Here is a 13,124-nt window from a genome sequence, read left to right on the forward strand (position 1 = left end):
CAAAAAAGATATCTGAGTATGCGAACATATGCAATCAAACCACATTGCACGTGTAGTTTGTACTGTACAAACACAGCAAATCACGCAATAGCGCAGAGAATGCCATACGAAGGCACGGGAATGATTCTTGATGTCCATTTCATCACGATGATCCAACAAAACCCACACCGCCGATTCACAGACCATATATCACATGATCCCACAATGCCCCCCCCTCCCCTTGCACCGCCGATTCACAGAGCATGGTGCCCATGGTCCCATCATGGTCCCTGCACTGCTCATTCACTGGCCACCAAGCCTCCACAGAGGCCACTTAATATCTAAATAACCTCAATGTCAACACAGATAACATTGGTTACTTCCCTCCCCTTGGCATAAGAAAGCATAAGAAGTGTTCAATTCTATTTCGATAGGTCCGTAGAGTCAGGCGAAGGCACCTTGCAGATTCATCGTGTTCACTGCTGTTGCCCAGGGTTCAACGGAGATAAGGCACCTTGAGACATCTTAGGGTTCAGTGTTTTGTCTGAGGCACACAGAATTCGGCTGAGGCACTATTTTAATTCTTAAGGGTAAAACATTAATGCCGAAACTCAGAGAGTCAGCATGGAGATCAGTATAACCATAGAACATCAACTAGTTTTCCATAACTTGTCTAATACATGCTATACAAATAATGAACTGATATATTTTATTTAGATTGAAACCAAGGATGTCTGGGTTGCTGGCTAAATTCCTCTGAACCCTGAACTGCATTGTTATCTGCAGTATGATATTGTTGACGGTCAGAGTACGTGGAACGAGTACTGCATTGTATTAGTACGCCCATGCTATTTAGCTAGAATGAATAATAATCGTTGTGTGTTTTGGTTTAACAATTATTTCTTGAAAAAGATTTTAAAAAAGAGCGAATACTTTAAAATACACAGCAACAATAACGATGTCGATGTCATTTACACGTTGAATCGAAGTGCAGTGCCTCCACATGTTTCCATCTAATTCACGTGTGACCGTAAATGAAACACGACACGCATACGATGTGTTGCGACGCGGTATTATCGCCTTGCGTTGGGAGATGCAATAAAGATGAACATTAAAACAAAGTTACATTTGAAAAGCATTGAAGTGACTTACATTTTCTGCATTAACACGACGCGCTCAGTGTGGATTGAATTAATTGTATTTAGGAGAGCGCACGGCTGAGACGATGCCGAGAGCCAGTTAAATCAGGCTACCCTGAATTTCCACACCGCATTGAATTTGTCACCAAAATCGCTTATACATTTATAATACAATAATCACATTTTAAATGTAATGCTTTGGTACTCTGCTGATATGCCATTATTAAAATCATGGTCTTTATTCACTTCCTTCTGTGCCTCCACCTCATTACCCCTTTTGCATTGTGCCGTTCTCTCTCCCACCTTCTATTGTTGCCAATTTCTCTCACTCATCCTCTCCCTCTCTCTATTGCTCTGTTTCCATCTCCATCTCTCTCCCCCCGCCCTTCCTCCCTTCCTCCCTCCCCCTCTCCCTCTGATGCCCCCCTCCTCTCCCAGCCTCTCACCCGGGGTAGCTTTGTAATCAGTGTGGTCATGTGATGCATGTCGACTGGGTGCTGAATAGCAAGAGAGCAGGGAATTTTTGTTCCAGCAACCCCAGAGTGAACGCGCGGGCTGACCAAAGGGGGACGCGGCAGCAAGACTTAAAACCCGGGCACCATCCATTGACGTTAGGATTTCAGAACAAAAAAAAATCATTCGGATTAAGGGAACGAAATAAATCTAGCGAGCAAACACAAGCTACCGCTTGCCCGAGCAGTGTGTTTACGACGATGCACTGCTGGATTTAAAATCAATCGGTGCTCCTCCTGTGAGCTTTTTTTGCAGCAACCGGGAGGATTTAAATTGAAGCACGATTGAAGATCTGTGAACGGGAATGACGAGCGACCAAACAGGGCTCAATGCCAGGCCACCAGCGAGTAGCAATGAGAAGACCGCTGTAATTTGATTTGTTTTGATTTTTTTTCTCTCTATTCCATCCACCTCCCGCGGCAGCAAAAAAAAAACCCCAACAACAATAACAACAACCCCGTTTGCCACATTTCGAGTTTGCTTGCTCGACCGCCCAGCGCAAATACGCGGGAAGTAAAACGAAGCGAGGCGGTCACTTTGCGTCGTCTGCGCGAAGCGCGCGCGCTGCTTTCTCGCGCTCGGACGTCGGAGGAACGCGACACGAAAGAAGACGCAGCGACAAAATGCACGCCTGGTGATTGGGGACGAGAAACAAATGTGGCGTGGGCCAACCATGGCTGGATGGCAGTCCCCTATCCGCATGAAGGTCAGTGGGTTATTTGTTACGTTCCTGCGCATCACACGGCGCTGCCGTGAGCACAGATGTGTGTTACAAATGCATCTGCTCGCAGCAGATGGCACTTCCATGCTAGTGTCACGCTGAAAGCAATTTCGAACAAATTCACCCGGTGGATTTTTGAAAATGTAGAATTTTTCTGTCCCGTGTTCGTCTTAATACATTTGTTTTAAATCGAGAAACGGGGAGCTCAGTTGTGTGGATTGTGGGGACAAATGTCTCTAAAATGGATGGGCGTTTTTAAAAATCTATAAATATGTGTTTACAATGTTGCATGTGTGGATTTTAAAAGCTCGCGCAGAAACGGCATTAGAAGAGTTAAAGGTGCATCGGAATATGTGCATCACTTTTATGTGTCTGAAATCGATGTTTTACCAGGATTTACATTGCACGCTATGACCAGGGTAATGCATCGACGTACCTTGAGCGTGTTCATAGATCTTATTTGTGATCACCGCATTAATTATTGACTGCTGTGGTGTAAAATATTATAGTGTAGGGATAATAGGGTCTTGGTTTAATCATTTACTCATTTGATTGCTCAAATCCGAGGGTGAATCAATTACGGTAATGCTTGTCCATTGTGTGTGTATGGTTTATTTGGAAGATTATGCTAAATGTGTGTTTGTAATAAAAACAAATAGTGCATTGTCTGAGGTGTATGCCAAGTTTGATATGAGGTAATGGTTGTTCTATTCATGCAGCAATATTAACACTGCCTGTTATTTTCAGTGTTGTTGCATGCCGAGCCCACTATAGCTGGAACTGCCTTTTGTGTTTAGTTTGTTGCCGTTCCCCCGCACCTCCGATTAGCACGGTTGGCTACGTACGGTGCGAAAGAAGTTCACCGGTTGGTTTGGAATTTCCGTACGCTTGTTAGAGCACTGTTTGACAATGACGCTGAGTAAGGCATACTGAGTGTTGAGGGGTATTTATTGACGGGACTCGCATCGCCTATGGCCGTCCTACTACCCAAATGTTATTGCCCTTTCAGGAAGCTATTGATAATTAATGTGAACGCATTGAGGAGGGCAGGGGCAGGGATTGCCAGGGGCCAGCACGTTTGCTCAGAGACATCTAGACTTGACCATTGGCACTTTTGCTCTTCATGAAGTAGTGGCCTTCGCATTTGCTAATACCTGCGTGCACCGTGATGGGTGACCTTTTGAGTTTATCTTCTTGGTTCTTTCGGTAAAGTCACGTAGAAGGGAAGTAATGAAACAATAAAAATAAAACATGATAAAACAATTCTCACGACGTTTCGGCCACAACGCAAGCAGCAGTCCTCAGGTGAAGAAACAGGTCTGAAGACGCTGTCTTCCCGACAGACCTGTTTCTTCACCTGAGGACGGCTGCTTGCGTTGTGGCCGAAACGTCGTGAGAATTGTTTAATTATGTTTAAATTTTATTGTTTTATTACTTCCCTTCTACGTGACTTTACCGAAAGAACCAAGAAGATGAATCCCTGCAGTCACGAAAGCTTTAAATCGAAACTTTAGAGTTAAGTTAAATTTCAAATTTTACAGGGAAATATAAAGGTGTCGGTGCAGTCCTGCAATGTCTTGCTCATGCCACTGCTGGTGGAAGGGGCTTCACTATAGGGAGCTCCATAGATCCCCTCTACATGGTGTTTTGGTCTACTCTTCCACACTAGCCACATTTACTTGGAAGAGGAGGGAATACCCACGTTTTACGCCACCACACACGAGCTACCAATCAACTAACTGCGGTGCACCCATTTACACCGCTGTGTTGACATGTACGTTGACTTCTTTTGCACCGTACATAGCCAACCATGCTAATCGGAGATGCGGGGGGAAGGACAACAAACTAAACACAAAACGCAGTTCTAAATAAACTATTTTCAACCTGGAGCTAAAAGCGTATAACTCCAGTGGCTTCCGACCGTCGGACGGAAGAGCGTCCCAGACATCCGCAGACAGCACATCCAAAACCGAATCAGTTGGAGGGGGTGGGGGGGGGGTTCAGGAAACTTGACCCGTCGTTTCAACGGCCGTGCCAGGAGATCGAATCGAATGGGCGACCCGGTGCATTGTGATTCCAGCGTGCTAAACCATGACCCCACCGTAGCATCCCTGCAGGGAGTGCGTTCGGGCTGTAATGATGGAGATGTGTGCCTTGTGCGGCCCTTGCCTCGGTGTGATATACCGACGAATGCGTTGGCGCTTGCATAAAATGTACATGGGGAATTCCCTCGACGTAGCTGGCAACTCCGATATCGTGAAATGAAAAAAAGTTGTGGCAGTGGTTTTTTTGGAAAGGAATAAAACCAAAGGAGTTTATTTTGATTAAAAATTTATACATTCATGGTCTCATTCACATTTAAACTATTAAGCTATTGTCAGAAGTTTAAATTCGGGTTGATCATAATAATTGAGTTGAATTCTTAAGTCAACCGTTGGGAATTTTGATTATATTATTACTATACAATTAACCATTATCATTTTACATGTAAATTACTTTTGGAATAAAATTGGAGATCTTTGCCAGTGCTTACTGTGTAGGGAAAACAGGTGTGGGTGTACGTGGGTGCGTGCATGATGCATCTGTGAATTCTTCCTGACGCTTTCATTATAGAATTTCTATTGTCTCACACTTCCCTTGTGATATACAATTACTCATGTGAGACACGAGCGCCAGGAGGTGTGAGTGTCATGTCTTTTTGTTTCTGTCCAAAAACAGAGGGTGCAGAAAATATCCAGGAATATGTACAGTAGGCCCGTCCAGTAATGAGGCCTATTTCCCAACGTTTATGACATTACATGCCCCTTTTGGTGGTAGAGAGCGGCCTGGGCTGCCATACATTACTGCCGCTGCCTTACAGCGGAATGAGACCTCAGGGGTATCCTGGGAGACTCGTGAATAATGAGCCCTGGCCGAATGCTCGCAAGCAGATTAATGTCCCCGTTTTCTCCCTTTGATATTAAATTTTCCGTGCAGCATCGGTTGCTCTCGCAGGAAGCCTCTTCCTTCACTTCCAATGAGCCGGGTGTGAGATGACACGATTGAGTCCGAGATGCCCTTTTCCCCAATGTGTACTTTTTCTTGTGGTCTTCAACAAAAAAAAATATTCAGCGGTGTAAACCATTCTGGATGACACGCCGAAGCCGGTGCACATGCATCCTCCACAGGCAAGACATGTCTGCCTCTGTAGGTTTGAGGCAGAGCGGTTTCTAGATCATTGCATCTAGCTATCGCAGTTTCAAATGCAACACCATGCATGAGCATTTTACGAATTCGACATTTGTATTATTTCTGATGCTGCAACGTTAAGTTATTACTTATGCACACATGCAATATATGGATCGCCCCATGTCCATAACCCTGTCTCCAAAAATATAACATTAAAATAAGGTTATATCTTTGTTTCTGAGAGAGTGTATAAATATATATGTGAATCTTTGTTGGTAAAGATTGATCACGTGTGCCTTTGCATACAATTTACTGGTTTATATTAGTTTATTTTTGAGTCCTCTCAACTCAAAATACAGATGCAATTTTATCCCGTGCTTTCATAAATTGTTGCGCAACCGTGATGGTCTGTACCGTACCCGAAACGTAGAATCATCATCTATACTGAAAATGGATTGACATTAATAAGTATCCATGAATAATTAGTAAGGACAATGGATTACTGAATGTATGGATTCAATGAGCGCTAATGTCCTTGACCTAGATGTGTTGCATCTGAACATTGTATGAAAATGTGTTCCTCTCTCTTTTTTCAATTAAAAGTGAATTTATTGCCCCTGAATGCATCATTAGTATTTCTAATTTGACTGTGGTCAAGCTTCAAGATTTATAAACCCACTTATACTGTGATGTATGCATGAGAGTATGTCATGGAAACAATCGGATATATCATTTGAGAACAATAACGTTTTTGCACAACATTCAAAACATTTAAAAAATGTATAATCTATTTTCATCACTGTGACTGAGCAAATATTGTGGACACTATATCAGACCAAATAGTCCTCATATTCAGCGGGCTTGGTGTAAAAAAAACTCGTAAAAATATAACACATTATTTAGCATTTCTTATTTCTTCGATGTGTTGCTCTTTGGTATTTAGTATTATTTAATGTTAGGTACAAAGGATATGAAGGATATCAAAAACGGCCACTGCATAGTGCACTTTCAGATGCGCTTCTGCGGCCTTCTGGAACGCTCTTCCGATATTAGGAAGCCACTGGAGCTATGACACTTTTAAATCTACATTTTTAAAAACTCACTTCTTTAGAACAGCTTTTTATGTTTAGTTTATTGTCCTTCCCCCCGCACCTCCGATTAGCGTGGTTCAACATACATTCCTTATCATCATTATACCACCTGCGATTATACCATGGTATGTGCCATGAGCACCGACCAGAGAAATCCCGACAAAAAACACTTGCTTGTGTTTGCTGAATAATTATTTATTGATGCACAAACACCTTGCAAGACTGAGACAATATCTGTAATTTTCTTCCTTTGTAAAATAGCGAGACGATCAACTGAGCACACAATATATTGCACAAATGCGGATGTTCCATTTCTGAGCTAAAAATATTCCCGCCAATCACCTCATGGCACAGGTTCGCTGGTTAAGTTGTATTAATATGAATTACCTAGAGGTGGCAGGGTGGTTCGGAGGTTAGAACACTGAAATGTCACCACTTAGGTTTCCGAAACTTGAATCGTCGCGACCCACCACGCTGAATCTTTCCACGTTTACCAATTTACTCCTCATTAAAATACAAATTAACTCATTCCACACTGCACATTCCTGATGATGGTTCAACACGTCCCCTGTGGTACTCGAAGCTATTAGCGCTGTTTCCATCACGTGAACACACACACACACTCACCGAGATCTCAATCTGAATTTGAACAGGCTCGATTAACGCAAACAGCGTTGATTGCTTAGAACGTCACGTGGGCCGTCCTTAGCAACCATCACGTGGGCCGTCCTTAGCAACCATCGGGCGCGTGAAGCGTGTAATAAATTAATTTGTCTTCTTGGTTCTTTCGGTAAAGTCACGTAGAAGGGAAGTAATAAAATAATAAAAATGAAACATAATAAAATTATTCTCACGACGTTTCGGCCTCGACAGACCTGTCTTCACCTGAGGACGGCTACTTGTGTTGTGGCCGAAACGTCGTGAGAATTATTTTATTATGTTTTATTTTTATTATTTTATTATTTCCCTTCTACGTGACTTTGCCGAAAGAACCAAGAAGATGAATCCCTGCAGTCACGAAAGCTTTAAATCGAAAAATAAATTTGTGTTTGAATGAAAGAAAATTTTCGATTTAAAGCTTTCGTGACTGCAGGGATTCATCTTCTTGGTTCTTTCGGTAAAGTCACGTAAAAAGGAAATGATAAAATAATAAAAATAAAACATAATAAAATCATTCTCACAACGTTTCGGCCACAACGCAAGCAGCCGTCCTCAGGTGAAGAACAGGTCTGTCAGACGATGTCTTTTCAACAGACCTGTTCTTCACCTGAGGACGGCTGCTTGCGTTGTGGCCGAAACGTCGTGAGAATTGTATTTTATTACGTGTTATTTTTATTAGTTTATTATTTCCCTTCTACGTGCCTTTACCTAAAGAACCAAGAAGATGAAAGAAAATTGCGAAACGCGGAAAGACGTAGCGTGTTGGGTCACGAAGTCTGGAGCTTGGAAAACCCTGGCTTTTAATCGCTTGTGATTGAACCAGGTTTTTCATGTGTATTAAGTTGATGGTCTCAGCCCGTTCACCAATAAATGCATAAAAACTCATGATTTGCATTTATGACCCATCTAATGTAGCTAAATTCAACGTGTGATTTTTTTAAAATGAGTTTGACTGTAATGTGAGGAAATTTTTGTCTCTAGCAGGGCAGCTTGGGAAAGATGTCACTTGAAGAGATTTCAGAAGCAGTTCTGTGAATTTTCTTCCCTGGACTGGTCTCTAACACGGGTGGTGCTGTATGATGGTTATGAATGGATACCTTGTCGCATGATATTATGCCGGTTGCACAATTTGGAAAAAAGACAAAAACAAACACGAATAATGAATTACACTATGCACAGTACAATACATAAATAACACACAAGCCATTTTAATTATGTATTTCATTTTTGGAAATGATTAATAGTTATGCTGATATACTGATTATGGTCAACAAATCTTGTTTCGTGTTGCAGGTGGCTATTGTTTAAGAATTCATTATGGTGACATTTACAAAGATGTGGATTCTTTACCTCAAATTACTCCTTGGTATGATTTACTAAATGAAGCCTTCTCAGTGTCCCAGCTTGACTTGACATAGGCACACAGCCACATTCCGCTTATACCCTGGGACGCATGCATATGTGTGGCAGTGTCACTTTGAATCACTTTTAATCCTTTGTGATTCCATCAACAATGTGATGGATTCAAATATAATATATATACCGTATATATTATCTAAAAATAGCCAGATACTTTTTAGAGGATATCCAAATGCAGTGGCACATTGCGCTGCACCTGGCGACCCGAGTTTCATTCCGGGCCAAGGCCAGTGGTGAGTGATATTGAAACTGAACCTTGCCTCCATTTTACTCGCCTCCACTGATGAACCTGCGGTGATCATCGTGGTTTCATTTCGTCAAACAACGCCCATGATGGACACAACATGAGGGAGACCTTCACCCAGATGTACAATGCCCGAGGGCTGTAAATTATTTTATTTTTTGATTGACTCAGTGCAGCGTTGGCTGAGAGAGAGGTGGATTACGATGATTATTATTCGTAGGGGATGCTATTATTGCAGTAGCTCCAAGCAAGTTGATGCCAATGCCACTAAAAACGTGAGCTGTGGAATGGACTAATTATGAAATATTTTCATTGGGTCACCGAGTTGCCTCGGGGGCATTTTCATCAGGATCGAATTTGCGCTTTTAATTTTAAACCGTGGCAAGCGTCGATATATAAACCGATGGGCCTCTATTCCTAAAAGCACAAAGCCGCTTTTTTTGTCACTTCTAATAGAACTTACCGTCAAACCATGACAAATGTGCTCAAGGCTCATTTCAGATGCATTATTTCTTCTCTCGTAAGGAGAGATTTGGCTTAAAAGATAATTTTAACAACTGGAGTAACCAAGTGGTAAATGTATCACTGGTTCTTATGTTTGTATTTTATAGGTGCGCTTCTGATATCGGTTAATGAAGTGGAATATTTCTGAGCGAAAGCTTATTAATATGCAGTATGTGCACGTGCACAAGAAAACATGTATTTGACTGCACGTGCGTGTGATCTCGTGGGGCGCGGTAGCTCACAGCCAACGCCAGGGATGATGATCTGAATCGGTCCTGCGCCTCCCCTAGGTCGACACAGCCTCAAGTGAGTACCTGGTAAACATCGCCACAAGGGAGACAAAGGCGACCAGTAGGCTGTTGGCCACCTATACCATTCCGTGCCATGCCAGCCTTCTTAGGTGCTTGCTAACAGCACTTGCCCCAACAGTATTCGGCTATATCGGGGATCTTTGTTGAGTTGTATGTGCAGTGTTTACCACTGACCCATTTTGTTCCGGTGTCTTGTTTGGTCGCCGTTGTGCTCGCGAGGTTATTTTGCACTATCTTGCGGTTACGTTGTAGGACATTTGCCACGTGGTGAGCATTTTGTCCCAAAAATAAATTACCAACGAAAGTGCACACCAACGCTGTTTTGATGAAACACATGATGATTATAATTCTCCAGCCAAGCAAAACAAGGGACCTTTTAGAGAATACATTCCTGATGCATATAACCTACAAAAGTGTGTGTTTTTAATCAATTATGCTTGGCTTCACTGTGCCAGTTGAGTCTTTTAATGACATTTTAATATAAGCTGAGGATTATATAGGATCAAATTCATGACCCGTATATTAAACCCAAGCCACCTTTACTCTCAAATTTTATTTATGCTTTCTAATAATGGTTCTTTGTTTCATGAAGGGATAAAACGTGCCATTTCTTCATTGCGGATATATATCTGACTGGGCTGTCTTATGTGCACGCGCACGTGTGGATATATATACAACACGTTGTCTTGGAAGAATGGTGATATCTTGATTCCAACATTGAAAATAATACAACACGTTGTTTATATGCTCCAACAGGGCTCTGACAGCAGTTTAGTGGCTGCTGTCAGTTGAATGTATGCACACGCATGCATGCATACATTCCATACATTTTAATTTCGCATTATTTACGTGTATCCGAAGGAGCGATGCGTGATCCGTGATCAACACACGTGTGGTCGTGCATTCATCCCATCGTCTTCCTCCTATATACAAACGTACATTTGCACGAGTGATGAATGATCCTTGCTAGCACAGCGCCTGCTCCCTCCTCCCTTGGGTCACAAAGGCATTCCAACAGTTCCGCCCTTTCCCCCCCTCTCTCTCTGAACAAGAATGGGGATACACAAAAAAAGAATCCCTCATTAACCAGTGGCCGGCTCCCCCGTCGAGACTGACCAATGCAGAGTGCCCAGGTCAGGACCGGCGGTGCGTGGCGACAATGCCCCGTCCGCCCTTCCTCGCTCAAATCGATCGGGGCGAGCGGTTTTATTCTGAGATCGATGAGGCAGCCGCCGTTGCCCCCGGAGAGTGACGAGATCTCGTTATCTGGACGGCGCTGATAGTAGCGGCCGGTCCCCCGCGGGATGGCGGCCACGTTATTGGGGGTAGGTTCATAGCCGCTGACCAGCGTGGCGTGTGGTATATCAGCGGCCTAACCCCGTGCCGAGGCGGTGACCTCTCTTCCCATCCACTTCCAAGCTGTTACGTCGCCCGGTGTTGGAAGATCTATGGAGAAATACTCTGCACACTGTCGTGTCCCTGTTTATGCACATTTTCTTTTCTGATGCAATGGTTAGCGCACCAGGCTTGGAATTCAGAAGGTGGTCAGTTTGATTAAATCAGCCACCTCCCAGTCTCTCAGTCTCTGTCCACCCAGCAGTATAAATGGGCAAACGCCAGCTAATTGATCGGCAGGTCGCGTGTGGTGAGGTCAATTGTGGATACTTCCAAGTCTTCTGGTCAGTGTGGAAGAGTAGGCCAAAATATATCTCTCTCTGTTGAGAGAGAGAGGCTCTCTCGAGCTCCCTATAGTGGAGGACATTCTGCCAACCGTGGCATGAGCGAGACATTGCAGGGCTGCACCTGTTGTCATAGACAAATACAAATTTTATTACCGCAAAATGGTTTTCAAATTAAAATCGCTCGTGGCATTTTGGTGGCTGATTGGACCTTCGCGCTACATCAATGCGGCTGTCATCAGCTCCTGAGAGCCTCATTTAAAATATTCAGAGGTGTGAGCAAACCATGTGCAAATAAATAAATAAACTCGAAAAGACGATATTGTCTTTTCAGACATTGGGTGTTCCTTGTGTGTCCATTGAGCTTTGTAATTTCCTAATGACTATCAACGGCTTTATATGAAACAGCTTCGCTTAAAATAAATATTCTGTCATTATTCAGTAACATTCTTTCATAAGAATGCAACTTTGTGACAAGAATATATCATTATCATTTCGAGGTTTATTATGAAACATTGTAAATAGTTATCATTCGCCATGAGCTATCCACTGCTGGATGAAGTCCTCCCCAAGTCATTTCCATCTCCCATGGTACCACGATTCATCTTGAGCTGATCTCATCCCTCCATCTCCTTGGTGGTGAACCTCTCAGGAGTGATCCCTCCTGGGGCTTCCATTCCATCGCCAGCCTCGACCATGCCCAAGCTCACTTGGTTTTATTTTCAATGAATATGTCGTCCCGAATTTGCATGTATTCTCTGATCCACGTGTTCTCCCTCTGTCTCTTCGTGCAATTCCCAGCACGCATCTCTCCTTTTATCTTTGCATAATTTATACTTGATACTTTACATATGTGCTAATCACACCTCCGATTAGCGCGGTTGGCTACGTGCAGTGCGAAAGAAGTTCAGCATACATAATTGGTTTTTGGTAAGAAGGGAGGTAAATGTTGTATCACTAATTGTGGGTTCTTTGAACGTATACTTTTCTGATGTAGACGATAACAACAAAGTACAAATTGTCTTCACAGAATAAGCGCAATCATAACTAATCAGCCCCCATCTCTTTGAGTCACACAGATGTTACATTTTGATGGCAGAAAAGACTCCAACACTGGCTTCATTGATTTTCATGGGGGCGGATTGAATAGCATTCCTTTTTCTAAATTTCATGTTGTCTGGAATAAAACATTCCTGTCTATAGACCTTTGTCTTTATTCCACGAGGCAGCTTCTTCATTCGGGTTGTGAAATGTGATGGTTTCTCCTTCAGTGTCTTTTTGTTGCACATTCAAAGCCGTAACAATAGGTGGCATCATTAGAATGCACTCAGTTAGCTCTTTAAATAGAGCAGCAAAAAATGTGCCCGAAATGCTAAAATAGTCACACTCATTAGCAAAGCTGTGGCACAAAAAATTGCAACAATACTAAAACGTCCATAATAGATTTGGCTGTCGCCTGATGAAGCTAGTTGTAATTACTGGCGAAACGTCGTACTAGGATTGTAAATGTTGTGGCTTGGCTCTCCAACACACCGGTGTGCTGTACTAGTGACGAATTGGCCACGTTCTGTTTACGTGACAACCCTTACGAGTTGGCTGTGCCGGGTGGTGGCGGGTTTTAGCAACACATTTATATATTTACGTGATCTAACCCCAAAAAACCCTCTTATGGATGATATTGGTCGCGAGAGCCTGC

The 13,124-nt window shown here is 42.9% G+C and overlaps 1 protein-coding gene across 3 annotated transcripts in view; it reads left to right on the plus strand.

Moving 5' to 3' along the window:
* The first annotated feature begins 2,065 nt into the window (after positions 1-2,065).
* Positions 2,066-13,124, plus strand: part of LOC144934776 (FERM domain-containing protein 4A-like) — a 154,049-nt gene continuing 142,990 nt past the window's right edge. For all 3 annotated transcript variants that reach the window (XM_078860910.1, XM_078860913.1, XM_078860914.1), the window contains exon 1: positions 2,066-2,337. In XM_078860910.1, the coding sequence (XP_078717036.1) occupies positions 2,287-2,337 (51 nt within the window). In that variant the 5' untranslated portion in view covers positions 2,066-2,286. The remainder of the gene's footprint in view (positions 2,338-13,124) is intronic.

The sequence above is a fragment of the Lampetra fluviatilis genome, chromosome 11, assembly GCF_964198595.1.
Source record: "Lampetra fluviatilis chromosome 11, kcLamFluv1.1, whole genome shotgun sequence".
Classification (NCBI taxonomy): domain Eukaryota; kingdom Metazoa; phylum Chordata; class Hyperoartia; order Petromyzontiformes; family Petromyzontidae; genus Lampetra; species Lampetra fluviatilis.